This window comes from Pan paniscus, chromosome 8, assembly GCF_029289425.2.
Source record: "Pan paniscus chromosome 8, NHGRI_mPanPan1-v2.0_pri, whole genome shotgun sequence".
Lineage (NCBI taxonomy): Eukaryota > Metazoa > Chordata > Mammalia > Primates > Hominidae > Pan > Pan paniscus.
The window spans coordinates 125442237-125459246 of NC_073257.2; the positions used below are offsets into that span (position 1 = coordinate 125442237).

The 17010-nt window shown below is 46.6% G+C and overlaps 1 protein-coding gene across 1 annotated transcript in view; it reads left to right on the forward strand.

Annotated features, from left to right (window-relative positions):
• Nucleotides 1-17010, forward strand: part of HABP2 (hyaluronan binding protein 2) — a 66500-nt gene that overhangs the window by 42515 nt on the left and 6975 nt on the right. The window contains exons 3-9 of the mRNA XM_055092300.2: nucleotides 3112-3148; nucleotides 9909-10025; nucleotides 11519-11626; nucleotides 12773-12889; nucleotides 13649-13768; nucleotides 14250-14421; nucleotides 16207-16304. Of these exons, the coding sequence (XP_054948275.1) occupies nucleotides 3112-3148; nucleotides 9909-10025; nucleotides 11519-11626; nucleotides 12773-12889; nucleotides 13649-13768; nucleotides 14250-14421; nucleotides 16207-16304 (769 nt within the window). The remainder of the gene's footprint in view (nucleotides 1-3111; nucleotides 3149-9908; nucleotides 10026-11518; nucleotides 11627-12772; nucleotides 12890-13648; nucleotides 13769-14249; nucleotides 14422-16206; nucleotides 16305-17010) is intronic.

Here is a 17010-nt window from a genome sequence, read left to right on the forward strand (position 1 = left end):
CAGAGGTACCCATTTCTGGCAATCCTTCACCCTAAGCCCAGGAGCACCCCTAAGGCCTAAGCTGCCCTTCCTCTGCCAGGCCTCCCCACTACCAACCCCCACCCTCAGCCCCAAACAGAACACCTGTCCCATCTCACTGCCTGCAGAAACAGGGTGTGGGGGAGGTGGTTAGCCAGGAAGTCATTAGACAGAGGCACAGTCCCAGATAACAAATGGCCTCTCTTCCTTTTTTTGCATTCCTTTCCCCTCACCAACATGTTATTTTGTAATTTTTTAAACCTACAGAAAAGTGGGAAGAATAATGCAATGAATATTCTTCATCCAGATAGATGCCACAATTGTTAACATGTCGTTATAGTTGCTGTGTCTCTCATTCTCCTGTGTGTATAGTTGTTTTGTTTGTTTGTTTGCTGAATCATTTGCAAGTAAATTGTAGACATCACTCTAAATACTTCACCACGCATCTCTCTCTTTTTTTTTTTTTTTCTTAGACGGAGTCTCATTCTGTAGCCCAGGCTGGAGTGCAGTGGCACAATCTTGGCTTGCTGCAAGCTCTGCCTCCTGGGCTCACCCCATTCTCCTGCCTCAGCCTCCCGAGTAGCTGGGACTACAGGCGCCCGCCGCCACATCCAGCTAATTTTTTGTACTTTTAGTGGAGATGGGGTTTCACTGTTAGCCAGGATGGTCTTGATCTCCTGACCTTGTGATCCACCCACCTCGGCCTCCCAAAGTGCTGGGATTACAGGCGTGAGCCACCACGCCCAGCCAGCGTCTCTTAAGAATAAGTACATTTTCCTACAGAACTACAATACCATTGTTTACTCTCAAGAAAGTCAACATTGACACAATAATATTGTCTAATATGTCTATATTCAAATTTCCCACTTGTTTCAGTGTCTTAGTCCATCTTGTGTTGCTACAAAGGAATACCTGAGGCTGGGTGATGTATTTTTTTAAAAAAGAGGTTTATTTGGCTTGGATTTCTGAGGACTGGAAAGTCCAGGATTGGGCAGCTGCTTTTGGCAAGGGCCTCAAGCTGCCTCCACTCGTGGCAGAAGGGAAAGGGGAGCCAGTGTACAGAGATCACATGGCAAGAGGGGAAGCAAGAGGGAGGGATGGAGGTGCCAGGCTCTTTTTAACAACCAGCTCTCCTAGGAACTAATAGACTGAAACCTTGCTTACCCTGAGGGAGAGCACTAATCCATTCATAATGGATCCACCCCTATGCCCCAACATTGAGGCCCCACCTCCAATATTGGGGATCAAATTTCAGCATGAGGTTTGGAGAGGACAAATATCCAAGTCAGCACAAACCACAGCACTCAATGTCCTTTTTGCCATTGTTTTTAAATCCAGGATCCAATTAAGAGTCACACACTGCATTTCGTTGCCATGTCCTTTACTAAAAATACAGTCCTCCCATCTTTTTTTATCTTTTATGGTGTTGATGTTTTTCTGGAGGCTAGGCTAGGTGTTTTGTAGAATGCCCTGCAATTTGAATCTCACAATTTGGATCTGTCATGTTCCTCATGAGTAAATTCAGGGTAACTATTTTTGCCAAGAGTACTATCTGTTGATATTTTACATCCTCAGTACATCATATCAGGATGCATTATTTCTTTTTATTTTTCTTTCCTAATTTATCATCTACCTAATTCCCAAAATCATGTAAGGAAGCCTACAGTAAAACAGAAAATTAGAAATTCTGCAGAGGGTAGAAGCAGCAAATATACCAAACTGCCTAGCTTGATGTATCTCATTGATCTCAGCTTTCTGGCGGCCAAGACCCAAAGGGAAAGCTGTCTAGTGGTAGAACTCGCATTTCTTTAAATCAGGGTTCAGCAAACTTTGTAAAATGTCAGATAGTAAATATTTGGGGTTATACTTTCGCTCTACAAAAGCAGCCATAAACAAACAGGCATGGTTGTTTTCCAACAAAACTTTATTTACAAAAACACAACTGCTAGGCTTGGCCCAAGGGCCCTTATTTGCTGACCCCTGATTAAAGTGGAAGACAGCATACTCCAGTTATTAAATGAGTAATCCTTTCTTTTTCGGGTTGAGTACTGCATATTAAAGGAAATATTTATGTCATTATTTATTTATTCAGCAAATCTTTTTTAGGAATGCCATGTGCCAAGCTCTATGCTAGGTATTGGGTAATACATCAATGACAAAACAGACAAAATCCCTGCCTTTCTGGAGGACAGAGTCTGATGTGAGAGACAGGTGACATGCAAATAAACAAATGTAAATCTATGCACTGCAGTAAGGATCATGGAGGGAATAAGCGGGTGCAGTGACAAAACAGTGGGGATAGGGAAATGTCATATTGATGGGATATTTCAGGGAAGATGACACTTAAACTGAGACCTAGCGAAGGTCATAGAGGGGGGGCTTCCAGGCAGAGGCAACAATAATTGCCAAGGCCCTGAGGTGGGAGGAATTTATCTTGCGCCATTTTGAAGCCAGGTGTGGCTGAAGCTTAGTAAGGGGCAATGGGAGGGAGGAGTATGGGAGGAGATTTGTAGGTCATGGCAGGTGTTTGCATTTTATTCTAAGAACAACGAGAAGCCACTGAAGGGTTTTAAGCATCTGTCCATCCCCAATCCCCAGGAACTGTCACCTGAAGAAATCACCTAGATTTCAGCATGGATTCCGAATCCTATCACAGCTATGTGACCTCCGAGTCCAAATTTTCTCATCTGTAAACAAGGCTGATGCAAGCCTCTTCATAGGGCTGTTATAAGTATGAAATGCAGCAATGTGTGATCAGGCAGGGAGTAGATGAAACTCACTGCAACTGACGAGCACACCAGTACCTGGGCAGCCGTGTTCCAAAGCAAGGACAGGTGCAGACAACTGACGCGAACCCCTGCTGTGGAGAAGGACAATGCTTCAGTGCTCAGTGGGCACAGGTGGTGGTGGTGGAGGGGGTGTATCTTCAAATAGACCCCATCGCCCCTCCCTTCAACCTCCATCCCAGCCACAACCATCAGAAAGCACGCAGTGCACCTGCACCCCATACGATCTCCTCTGGCTGACAGCTAAGGAGCGCGCCCGGCAGAGCTCCATCTCAACGCTGATCTGCTGTGTTGTTTTGTTTTTCAGTTCTCCCTGATGTCTTTATTGGAAAGCCTGGACCCAGGTAAGTGTGCTGATCTCCCTGGGGCTTCCCACCAATCCCAGGCTGGTTCTGGGCTGGTGAAAAGGAGGCCTAAGTATGGAAGTGTTGGAGGGACCTCAGGGTTCAACTGGTTCCAGGTTGTCACAGGCACCTTTGAGAACTTGCCCTCAAAATTTGTGCACCCACAATGCTTTACACAATTTTGAGTTTCCTGTGGACACTGCTGAGCCCAGGCTCAGGATCCCAAGGAAAATACTGCCTACGTAGTTAAAACCCTTGATTTTATAAAGAACTGAGGCCTAGAGGGGAAGCAATTTACTCCTGGCCACACAGCGAATTGGAGGCTGAGATGAGGTGAAAGGCTGAGGCAAATTGAGGGCGAGATGAAAAATGCATGGCTCCAGGCAGGCCGCTCCACCTCTTTCTGTGTGAGGGCGGCCTCCGGGCTGACCTGCCCTGGTGATACCCTCACACCAGCACCTCTGCCGTTGTCTTCTCTGCCCAAATGGTTTGCTTCCTCAGGCTCGACGTGTCTACCACCAGGTGGGTCCTATATCTTCACAAGGGTTCTCTGTCTCACAGACTCGCTCTCTTATTGTCTCCCTTTCCTGTGTCCTCAGCCTTGTGCCCACAGCGTGCGCAAGCTAAGCAGGGCCACCCCTTCCACATCATGCACTCCTAGTCCTTTGGCTCTGGGTTCGAGTCTCCCTTTGCAGCTCTGAGCCGCAGTGGAGAAAATTCTGCTCGCCACTCCATCTGGCCAGAGGCCAACAACCCCACTGGTAGAGATCTATGCTGGTCACCCACAGAGCGCCATGGCCAGGCAGACAACACATGGAGACTGTGGCCACATCTGAACCTTGAATCAAGGATTTATTTGGCACAAAGATGGCAGTAACTGGGCCAAAGTCAGTTTGACAGTCAATATTGTCCAGCAGCAAACCCTGGATGGGCAGAGAGATGAGGCCAGGTCTTCATTCTGTCCCAGGTGCTCAGAGGATATTTGTGGAGTTGAAGAGAAATGTATATTGGCATGGTGTGTGGGGTTTTGAGAAAATCCGTGTCTTTCCCCAACACGAAGGATATTCAACGACACATAGTTCAGTTCCTCTGAAGGAGCGTATTTCAGAGAGTTATCCCCTAGCTGACGGCCACACCACCACCCACACGTGGAGTCCAGGGAGGAGCCAAGACCAAGGGGCTGGAAGGGTGGCCTCTTCCCCAGCCTTGAGCCCAAATTGCTCAGGCACTGCTGAAGGGGATCCCTGGGTCTGATTTTCAGAGATACAGGGCTGTGGGAGCTATGGGGTGACACAGTGGAAGAAAAAGAAGTGCGGAAGACTCAAGGGCCCTTGACTTTACTGCCAGCTGCCAGAAAGTTGTAAGAGACATCTACAGTGAGTTAATGACACCCTGGAATTGTGCAGTGAACAACTTGAGCAACTGTAAGCAGTGGCCCTACTGAACAGAGACAATGGAAAGGGAGTGGAGTTAGCCTATGTGCCCATAGATTTATAGCTTTAATCAAACAGACTGGGAGCTACGGGGTCAGATTTGATCTGCAAACAGGAAGAACTTTCTCACTATCAGAGTTGTCCAAAATTCTGAATGGGCCACTGGGCTCTCAGGAGGTAATGAGTTTCCCATCACTGGAGGCTTTTTAAGCGCAGGCTGAAAAACCTCTTATAGGGAGTGAAGAGTATTTAATTTAACCCTCAAGAAACTACCTTCAGACTGTTTGGTATATAAATGAAGGGACCCTGAAGCAGACTTCTCCTGGGATCCAGAGTCCATCTCGAGGTGTCATAGCCTCCAGGGAGTGGGCTGAGATGTAGAGATTGGGCCTTTTTGCAAAAAGTAGATTCAGTTTAAAAACATCCCTGTTCAGTGTCCGACTTAACCTCTCACAGGGGTTGTGCTTTGATGGTATTTGTCAGCTCCCTGCTGGCTCTAGACAACAGCATGGCGAAAGAGACCCCGTGCTCGTGCCTGTGGGCAAGTTGCTTCTTTGGTTGGTCTTGCTGGAGACAGCGCACGGTGAGGGCCTTGCTGGAGCAGAAGGTGCCCACTCCACAGTCCCCAATGGGTGGTGGAGGAGGTAGCCAGCAAACAGCACAGACTCTGCCAATCTCCCCAAAGCAGGTGCCACGACAGCCAGCAGGCCTGTGGAAATGCCTCTTCAAAGCTGGCTTGGCTCTGCCCAGCAATGCAGGCTGAGCCCATCCATCAGCTGTCCTACTGCCTGCCAGCGAGAGTCTCTGCTGGGCTTGCCCTGCCAGCCAGATTGGAAGCGTCAAATGCAGGCCGACAGGGCTGGGGTTTGGAGGAGGCCCTCAGAGGAGCCGTCTGTGCCACAGTGATGGATGACACCAACAGGGACGACATTCCGGGGATTTTGATTCTGTTCCACACATCTGGCAAGCTCCTTAACCAGAGCAGCTGCAAAGCTCCCATTGCAGGAACTCTGAGCATTTTCTGAGAGACCCCAAACATGGACTGAGTTAATCCTGGTCAAGGGACCTGGAGCATGTGCTTAAGAAGGTTTCCCAATGCATGCTACTTCCTGAAAGCCAAAACCTAAGGAGTTTCATGAAACCCAAACCTATAAGAGATTCCAGGATCGTAAAAAGGCAAATAAAACTTGGAGTTAGGTAGACCTGGGTTATGATGTCATCTCATTTGGCCTTCATTTTTCCTTATCTGCAAAATAGGAATAATAATACCTATGCCATAGGGTTGCTTTAAGGTGAAGTAAGATTGTGGGCAACCACATTTATTTAGTTTAGTGTCTGATACATAGAAAATACTCAACACATTATAACCTATTATTAGGATAATTTGGCTTAACTCAGGATACTCTCATGATCCTTCCTGATAATTTCTAGAAACAGACTGAAAACTAGACAAACTCACAATAATTTCTTTTTATTCCTGATAGAAAATTCTTGAACAGCTGCCCCTTTCTTTCCCAAAGCTCCTCCCTTTTCTATAGCCTAGAGAAAGTCACAAATAATCTATGTTTAAACCTGAACTGTTTTTCTACAATCTACCAGTGGAACCAAAATTTATGTCAGGCTGCTGTGCCTCTCTACCCAGGAAAATATGTGGACGAGTTTCTAGATCTCTACAGAGCTCATCAGGTATTTTCTTTGCCAAGTACATTTGACCCATTTCTTACACAGTTTCTTACTGAAATTCCCTATTTGCTTTGCTTTAAGCAGACAACATTTTTTTAGCCAGCAAAGCTGCATGCAGGCCAATCAGAAAGCAGAAAGGCTTAGCCACTAAGGGAAAAATAAATCCGTCAATCACATACATTAACTACAGGTAGGGCTTTGTGCTGGGCACTCTGGGGTTAAAAGAGGAATGGAAATGGCCCTTCCTCTTAAACTAACTATCAAGTTGGAGGAAACAAATAAGATAGACCAAATACCCAAGAGAGGTGCCATCTGAGATCTAGCTATGACACTTAAAACTCTCCAGCCAACTGGGCCACAGAGGAATGCTCTTGTAACTAAAATTCTTATCCCATTAGCAATCTAATATCAATCAAGCCCTGTGTGTCGGTTTGTTATTATTGCATAATACGCTACCCCAAACTTAGTAGCTTAAACCACTGACCATGTATTTAGGTCACAATTCTTTGGGTTGACAATTTTGGCTGGGTTCAGCTGGGCAGTTCTTCTGGGCTGCATCGGGCTCAGTTGATCTTGACTGGGCTTGCTCATGTGTCTGCAGAAGCTGGCAGATTGGCTGGCCTCTTATCTTGCTGAATATTGGCTGGGCTTTCTTATATGTCTGAGGCCTCAGCTAGGACCACTAGGCCAGCCGTTGTCCACATGTTCTCATATGCTCTTGCAGAATAGGCCAAACTGTTCACATGGCAGTCATGTGGGTCCAGGAGTGGGAGAGATACAGAGTCGAGAGAGAACAAGACTTCTTGAGGCCCAGGCTCTGAGCTGGCACACCGTCCTTCCATCACACATGCTATTGGCCAAAGCATGTCCTAAGGCCAACCCAGAACCAAGGGGCAGGGAAACTGACTCCATCTCTTGGTGGGAGAAACTGAAAAGTCACATTGCAAAGGGTGTGTGTGCAGGGAGGGGTGGAGAATCAAGGGCTATTTTTGTCATCAGATTGGCTCATACTGAAGCAGAGTTTCACTGTGGAACTTGAGGGCGCCAGGCCTAGACTTGGTCACTTCTAGCTCCCTCACCTCTTCACTACTCTTTAATCTCCTTCCTTAGCTGGCTTTCATCCCCCACCCAACCTTGGCTGGAGGCTTCCTTGAGGACAAGGCCACATCCTACTCTTATTTGTATAACTCTGCACCATTCCCGATGCCATCCTGCACCTGGCATAACACTTGGTCCATTGTAGGTTCACAAGACAAGTTACATACGCAGACAATAGCATTAAGTGCCAACATAATGGGAAAGACAAAATAAGGTTTAATCCTGGAAGTGGAGAAACCCTCCCAGATGATGCTCCTGTAAAGCACCTTCAAATCACATGGCCGCCCATCCCAAATGGAAAGGATCTTGGTGACTTTCCTTGCACAGCCACCAGCTGGATGGCTTCTTCCACCCTGGCTACCTGGAGCCACTGAGCTCTGCTCGTTCTGTCCATCTTGACTGAGGCCCATGGGCCCTAGAGAATAGGAAGCCTTTCTTAGCAGGAATATGATTCAAAGCCTATGTGTTTTATTTCTTCTTTGGCTTCACTGAGAGGTAAGCAGACCTTATTAATAGGTCTGGATTCAAGTCAAAATCCTCTAACAGACATTTCATTCATCCCTCGTCACCTGGAAAAGTCACACCATACCATCTACATCAGAATCTTCCCCATTTCTAAATATCTGCAAAAGAAGTAATTCTTAATGGCCTTGCCAAGATTAGCTGGTCTGACTGCCAACCTGTGGGAGAGATGGGAGAAATTACAGAAGCAACCTGAAGGGCATTTATCTATAAACACCTGTTGGAAAAACAAAAATAAATTCTTCAAAGAAAAAGAAATAACTAAGCAATGCAATCAGCTCCTTATCAAACCCCATTGTCTCTCCTAAATGTCAGTTTGAAATCTTTCATGTCAAACTCAGAAAAACATTTTTTTCCTCATATTCTCCCTCTCTTTCTCTGCTTTATCACGCTAGATGGAGGAAAACTTTATTTGCTCCAGGAAGACAATGGCCTTATCTTCAACCTGGATCCTCAGCCCTAAAAAGGTGGCCTCCCCCGGGAGCATTTTCATAGTGGGGAAAAGCACTTCGGGAGAAATAATGAGCAAGCCAAGGGAGTCTTGACTTGACACTGTGATAAATGAGGTGAAACTTTGGCAAGAAACCAGAGTTGGCGTATTCAAAAAAGAAATAAAAAGCTAGTTCCATTTTAATGGGAAATATAAAACAGCTATTGTGCAAAAGTCGATTTTTCAAAAGCCAGAGAGATAAAGACTCTAACAGAATGACTGAGAGACGAGTAAGATAATGTGGTTGATAATCAGGCTTAGGTAAAGTGCCATCCTCCAAGCCATCAGCTGGCTCCGTAGGAGTGCCTTTTCAAGTCAGCTATCTGCATTTGCTCGCGCCTCATTATCATATGCATCTCTGGACAGCTTCCTTGCAGCTTCAACTTGCCGACTTGCCATACTCCAGCCGGCTGGAGAGAGCAAAGTCAACCTGACTTTCTTCAAATCCCAAACTTCCACAGACCTACCAGCCACAGAGCTACCAGGATCTCCTCGCCAAGGCCCCAGAGAGCATAGAGCTTGAGTCCAGGCAACCTTACACATACCTGTTTTTTTTCCCAATGACCAGTCTAGTGTGAGGTTTACAACTGTAGGCAAGATCCATGAACTTTTATAAGGTTATCCTTGGGAAATTCCTAATGAGCAGGCTGGATAGTCAATGGGGATGGTGGGACACATTTTCCCAAGGGTAAGTGTGAGAGTATCCAAGGCAATGTAAGACCCCAGTTGAAACAGTTGAGTGCTACAGTTGAGCTAGTGAGATTTAGGGGTTGTATGGAGACAAACTGCCATAGTTCATATCCTGCCCTTTAGTAACTATGTGACCTTGGCCAAGTTACTCAATCTCTGTCAGCCTCAGGTTTCTCAACTTAGAGTGAACAATACACCTCCTAGATTTTTATGAAGATGAAGTTAGATGGTGCATGTAAAGTGCTTAGCACAGGGCATGGTACATAATAAAGGCTCAAAAAATGTTATCTGTTAAAATGACTCTGTAGATAATGCTTGACCATGACCAAAAGAAAAATGATGAGTTTTCTTTGATTTCATTCAGCTTGGTGACTAATGAAGTCCCATCAAGAAATATTATCCACAGGATGAGGCAACCAGGCACTCAAGTATAGTGTGATCTGACCCCGGGCAGACCCCATGTAGGACCCTGTAGACGTGCTAGGTCCCAATCCTCTTCCTGCTGTTCAAAGATGAGAAAATAAAGACTTGATAATACAGTTGGCTTACCTAAGTTCAAGGGAGTAGAGAGCTGGACTTCGCTTCATCTCTTCACTTCCAATCAGGTGCTCATGACCCTGCTAAATGTCAACACTACCTTGCCGGGTCATAGCGTCCCCCAAGTGAAAAGATGCAAAGCCTGAGCCCTCCTTTCCACTCCCCTCACTGTGCAGAGCTGGAGAGACACATGATTCCTCCTGCAGGACTTTGAATTCTTTGGGGAAAAGGTGTCCAACTAAATAAAATGCTGGCCTATTTGAGTGTAATGATTAGGATTTCTTCTGTCCTGTTACCATCCCTGCAGACTGGACCCCTGACCAGTATGATTACAGCTACGAGGATTATAATGAGGAAGAGAACACCAGTAGCACACTTACCCACGCTGAGAATCCTGACTGGTACTACACTGACGACCAAACCGGTAGGTACCAAATCTCTTTCAGGGACTCTCCTGGGAGAAGGTCAGAGCGGAGTGTATGTGGGACCACATGCAAGGGCCTCTCTCTCCGCCTCTCTAGCCAGTATTGTGAAATAGCTATGGAAGAAATTATTTGGACTGGCTTTTTTTTCTGTTAGATTCATATGCTATGAGGACTGGGGAAGTTCTTAGAGACCATCTCCCCTACCCTCAAATGACAGATGAGGTAAGTGAGGCTAAGAGAGGAGCTGACTTGGCCAAGGTCATGCAGCAAGTTAATGCAGCATTGTCCAGGTTTCCTGATGCTGTGAATAGCAGCTGTATTCAAAATCACTCCCATAGCTTAGATTACAGGTCAGACCCTAAGGATGCAGGAAGTCCATGTCAGCCTTGAGTACCAGACTGTAGCATGTACACATTCAGCTTTGGGACTTTCCTTCCCTCATGCCTTTGCCAGGACTTTTCCTTCCCTTCCACTTTTTCTTTCTCCCTTCACTCTTTAGAAGCTTTCCACAATTGTTAGATTGTGTGTGTGTGTGTGCATATGTGTGTGTGTGTATTCACACACATGTGCCCCTACCACACTTGTTTTTGTTTTTGTGGCTTCTTAACCCAAGCAGTGGGACAGAAAAGAAAATAAGAAGCTGGGTTCAAGCAATGCCATGTGACTAAACCAGGAGAAGGAATGGAAAGCACTTAGCAGCTGGAATAAAAGCTGTGTAACTGTGCAAAGTGGCCTGGAAGCAGGGCCAAGATACAGGGCATGGGGGAACATCAGAAGGGACCATCAAAACAAGAGCAGGGCCCAGGGATCCTAGTTCCTGAACCAAAGAACAATGTGTGTGAACAGAAGGATAAAGAATTCCCCAAGGGAAGATCCATTCAGACAATCATGAAAAGCCACAGGCACAGATGAAATATGACAAAATCTAACTGAACAAGTAGTTGAAGAAAGATGAAGGCCACTGGGTCATTTCCTCCTCGCCGCCAATTCTTCTGTCACCCTCTTGCCTTTGGTCTTCTCTCCTGATGTTCAGAAAGCTTGCGTTTCATTAGGGGTGGGTTTTCTTTCCCCACTCCTGACCTCCACCCCTGGGCACTGGAAGTAGGGGAGGTCTTCAGGCTTGTGAAATACCTTCAGCATCAGAGACAGACCCTGTGGCACTCCCAGCAAGACTGGGAGGAGAAAAACACTGATGAGGGAAAAGGGGAGTTTCTCAATGAGAAAGGCCCCGTCCAAAGCCAGGCCGAGGGGAGACAGTCGTGGTTCCTTCTCGCCTCTCCTCTCACTAACCTGAATCCCTCTCTCTGGTCAGGTGACTGCAGTTTTCCGTGCTGTTTAGGGACAACATATGTTTTCCTCCTTTCCCCAGTTTCTGGCTCAGTAGTTACTCTCTCATTTGGGGCAGGAGACTGAAATTTGATGAAAAATTTGGAGGGGGGTGCTTCTCACCTGCCTTTCCTTACCAACATTGCCTTCTTCCTGTGTGTCTTAGATCCATGCCAGCCCAACCCCTGTGAACACGGTGGGGACTGCCTCGTCCATGGGAGCACCTTCACATGCAGCTGCCTGGCTCCTTTCTCTGGGAATAAGTGTCAGAAAGGTGAGTCCGTCATCACTAGTCCACTCTTCCCTCTGAGTTAAACAAGAGGCAGTCCTTTCTGTGTGAGAAAGCACTGCGCGATGCCATGGAAAGGATTATAACTGCAATACTGTATCATGCATAGTGTATTCCTCTGCAGGGTCCCAGGCAGCCTCTCACTGGATCCTCACCCCTGCACTGTGAGATGGAACTAGTACATCCATTCTCCAGATGGGAAGATTGAGGCTGAGAGGGGATAAGGGCTGGACTCTAACCAAGATATATCCCAAACTCAGGACTTTGTGCTTAGAGTTTAGTCTAACTGCAACAGAGCCATGTTGTCCTCAAATGGGAGAGCAGGGAGGATCTCAGGGCACATGAGACCCAACCCAGTTAGAGAAAGGGAACCCAGAGAGTGGGGGCATTTGATCAAGGTCACACAGCTAGCTAGATGTAGAGCAGAAATTAGAGCCGTCGTGCCTGACTTCTGGCCCATGCTCATTCATTCTACCATCCTCACTGTGTCTGCTGCCAGTGAACTCTTGTGGGCATAACATGAGGCAGTGAAATAAAGCATCAGGAATAGGACTCCTAGGGGCTAATTTTACCCCTAGAGAAAAGCTGGATTCGGGCTGCTCTAGCAACCATCTTACTTCGTGGAGGGAAGGTGGGGCCTTAGGTATATGTACAGCTTTGTGGTTGACTGCTTCCCTCGGTGCCCTCTTCACTTATTCTTTTCATTTTCAATCCTGCAATTTCTTCAGTAAATTTTTCAGGATGGTTGAGAATATCGAGTATAAACACAGTGTCTGGGCTCACTCCTCAACTTCTCAGAAAAGTGACAAAACTGTAAATGCATTCTGAAGTTAGCTAGAAAATGGAGAGACTAAAATTGCAGCTCTGTTTGGTGAAGGTGTAACAATTATCAAAGTTTTTTTATTAAGATATAAAAATTAAGACTATGGGCATGGGAAGCAATGTGGGAGACAATCCTCCATGACCCAAAAATTAGACAGAAGCCTTGTCCTGGCATAGCCCAGTGTTTCAGGACCACGGACAAGGCTACAGACACTGTCAGTCACCCCACCCTCAAACATTGTTTTATACATGTATCCCTCTAAGGAAAATGTGCCCCAAATAATGTCTTATGTTATGGATCTCCTACAGTGCAAAATACGTGCAAGGACAACCCATGTGGCCGGGGCCAATGTCTCATTACCCAGAGTCCTCCCCACTACCGCTGTGTCTGTAAACACCCTTACACAGGTCCCAGCTGCTCCCAAGGTAAGTGGTGGAGGCCCCTTTGACGCTAGACTTTCTGTGCCCTATCTTGTACCTGCACCCTTCTGCATGGAAGGCCAGATGCATCTGATGTTTTTGTGGCAGGCACCCAAGATGGTCCTTTTCCCTAGGCTTTCTAAAGATTCATTATCCCTGGATTGACTCCACCCAGTGGGAATTGACTGGTCTGTGTCCCTTCCCACCCAAAAAGAATCATCTTGAAACTCACTTCTTCCAGGAAGTAGACCCTGATCTATTCCTGAGAGGGACCAAGTAGGGGAATGAATACATATCGAGTCCCTGCTGTGAGGCAGGCATTGTCTCAGGAAATTTACGTTCTCTTTTGCTTTCTCCAAAGACATCTCAAGGAAGAGCTTTACAGATGAAGAACCTGAAATGTAGACAGATTAACTCATTTGCTCATGGCCACATGGGTATCAGCAGGCAGAGCTCTACCTAGCTCAGACGGGGCCCAGCACTCCTGCTCCGTCCATGCTTCTTTGTTTCCTTACTGAGTGACCCATCTACTTATGCACTTAGGCATGGCCTCCAGCCAGATTGCTTCATCCACATTTGCTTATGTTCTTAAGGCTTCTGTGTACACTTACTAGAGTGTCAGTGGATCTGTCTTTCCCATCTGGTGACCCATCTTTCGTGAAAGGATGGACACCAGTAGAATGCCACCAATGTCTCCTTGTCATCTCAGACATGGGCTGCAACTCCTTCTGAAGAGCCTTCCTGGCCCCATTCCTGTGTTCACAGTGGTTCCTGTATGCAGGCCAAACCCCTGCCAGAATGGGGCTACCTGCTCCCGGCATAAGCGGAGATCCAAGTTCACCTGTGCCTGTCCTGACCAGTTCAAGGGGAAATTCTGTGAAATAGGTATGGGTCTCTGCCACCATCAGGGCCACAAGTGAGGCCTCTGGAACCCTTTCCTCTCTGGGTTTTGTTGCCAGAATGTGGTTCAAATCAAGTTTCCCAAACTCTACTATTGCCTCAGCCTTCTCACCTAAAGGGATAGGGCGTGTCTGGCTTCCTGTAAAGAAAGTAATAAACTGGGGTGTAGTGCAGGCAAGTCAAACCACCTGGGCATCCCTAGGCCTTAGCCCACCTTCCATCAGTTCTTGTGTGAGCCAGAATTAAAGAACTAAGCTCCCACACCCTACAACCACTATATTTCATGTTTTAAGCAGGATTAAATGTGGGACATTCAACACTTTTTTTTCGTAAATTCGCGGTGAAATCTCAGGGCGATAAATATGCAGGTCCAGTTCTCTCACCACGTCACATACCCACCAAGCCCTTTTTGGGAGTGGCATGCCAATGGCTGTTGGTTCTCACATTGCTACCTGCTCTCTCGGAGGTTCTGATGACTGCTATGTTGGCGATGGCTACTCTTACAGAGGGAAAATGAATAGGACAGTCAACCAGCATGCGTGCCTTTACTGGAACTCCCACCTCCTCTTGCAGGAGAATTACAACATGTTTATGGAGGATGCTGAAACCCATGGGATTGGGGAACACAATTTCTGCAGGTAACATTTACCTTATTTATGCTCAGTTGATTTTGGTCACTTATTTTAAAACAGATCATTGAAATTCATCAGCCTCCTTTCTAGGAAGATTTTCTTACTCAGCAAGGCAATGTTATGCTGCTGTAGTAAACAACTGCCAAATCTCAGTGGCTCAAATACATCAAAGTCTATTTCTGGGCCGGTTGCTGTGGTTCATGCCTGTAATCCTAGCACTTTCAGAGGCTGACGCAGGCAGATTGCTTGAGCCCAGGAGTTTGAGGCCAGCCTGAGCAAAATGGCAAAACCCCGTCTCTACCAAAAAAAAAAAAAATAGCTGAATGTGGTGGTCAGCACCTGTAGCCCCAGCTAATCAGGAGGCTGAGATGGGAGGATCATCTGAACCCAGGAGGTCGAGGCTGTAGTGAGCCACTGCACTCCAGCCTGGGTGACAGAGTGAGACCCTGCCTCAAAAAAAGAAAAAAAAAAGAAAAAATGTCTATTTCTTACTAATGTTCCATGTGTCATGTGGGTTGGTGGTGATGATGGCAGGGGATTCAGCTCCACAGGCTTACTCAAATATTCAGGATCGGCAAGAAGAGACTGGGAAATGAAGCATGAGTTTTTCTCTACCTCAACCTAGAAGGGACACATCCTCTTCCCACACATACTTTGTTGGTCATAAATAATCACATGAGCCCACGTAACTTCTAGGCAGAGATGGAGAAGAGCAAGTGGAAGGTCTGTTGAAGGTGATGGTCTCTGGCCCAAAGATGTTCAGGCTTTCCCATGTGAGGCTAATGCCACCATCCTCCCTGGTGGTGATCTAGTTTCCTTCTTCCTTTTCTGCTACCCCCAGGCCACTCTGTTGGCTTCCTGCCACTACCCTTTGGCCAAGGCCAATGAGTCAGATAAGTTGCAGGTGAGGGGGTCTTTGTATGGCTTTGAACTGGCTTCATAAATGAGGATTTTTTCTTGTTTTTTTTGTTTGTTTGTTTTTGTTTTTGTTTTTTTGAGATGGAGTCTCACTCTGTCACCCAGGCTAGAGTGCAGTGGCACCATCTCAGCTCACTGCAACCTCTGCCTCTCAGGTTCAAGCAATTCTCCTGCCTCAGCCTTCCAAGTAGCTGGGATTACAGGTGCGCACCACCACACCTGGCTAATTTTTGTATTGTTAGTAGAGATGGGTTTCACCATCTTGGCCAGCCTGGTCTCGAACTCTTGACCTCATGATCCACCTGCCTTGGCCTCCCAAAGTGCTGGGATTACAGGCATGAGCCACTGCACCCGGCCATGAAGATTTTTTTTTTCACAAAACACTAGTACTTTCCACTTGCACTCACCTTGAGCTGTTCCCTTTGTGGAGCTGTCTTCGGGGGCAGGGGGGAGGGGGGGGCCTCTTGGCGGCCTTTCTCAGAGGATTCCCATGCATAGAATTCAAAGCCTCAGGCAGAGGAACCCAACTCTCACCATGTTTATGTGATGATTTTACTCTCCTGATATAGAAAGGTCTTCATCAGGGATCTCATTTCTTTTCCTACAAATAATTTGGTATGTCCTGTGGATCTGGCATGAGACTTGGGACCGCTTTCTTGTCCTTGAGATTTTCCTCTAGAAGACAAGATTTTGCCAAAAAAAATACTATAAACACCCTTCTGTTCTAAGGTTTTGTAACCTGATGGAGGATTCAAAGAAATGTGGTCCCAGGGGGAGCACAAGAGTCTGGTACCTTCTTATCCAAAGGTTCTTTAATAAGATCCAGTGTGTTCATCAAGCCTTGATTCTGAGTTGTTTTGTTTTGTATTTTAGAAACCCAGATGCGGACGAAAAGCCCTGGTGCTTTATTAAAGTTACCAATGACAAGGTGAAATGGGAATACTGTGATGTCTCAGCCTGCTCAGCCCAGGGTAAAGGCCATGGCTGTTCAGAAGCCCAGGGGGTGGGGGGGATGGAGATTTGTAGGGAGATGTCCCTGGCACCTGGTCCCTCCCTCACCCCATTCTTCCTCCACACCTGCCTTACCAATTCCCATCCCAGTGCCAGCCCAACTGCCCAACTGTGTGCACCCACCAGGATGCCAAGCAGGTCTGGATACCTTTGTGGGTTTAGGTCAGGTAGTCCAACTCTAAACTCATGGTTTCTGACTCCATATCAGTGCCTTCAACAGATATTTACCCATCTCTTGCTGTTTGCCAGCCACTATGCTGGGCACTGGGTGTGCAATGGTGATCAAACTGGCTGGGTTCCCATAGCCTCTTAGGATGCAAAGCATTCAAATTCCAGCCTCACAGTCTTCCTGGCCATCTTTCCTGGCCCCGCTCTGTGCCCACATATAGAATGATGTGCCCTTCCACCCTGACCAGTGGGATTCCTTCCCTGAGCAGTTTCACATATGTGCCTTTGATCTTATGGTTACTTCTGTCTATAACATACCGTCCCATATCTGTTCTTGTCCATATACAACTATTCTTTGAGAACCAACTCAAATATCCCCTCCTCCAGGAAGTCCTCCTTGATTTCTCAAGTAAAATGTTATCTCTGCCTCCTTACAAACCCTAAGGAACAGGACAAGGCACCACCTATACAACATTTACTGCTCTCTCCTTTTGTGTC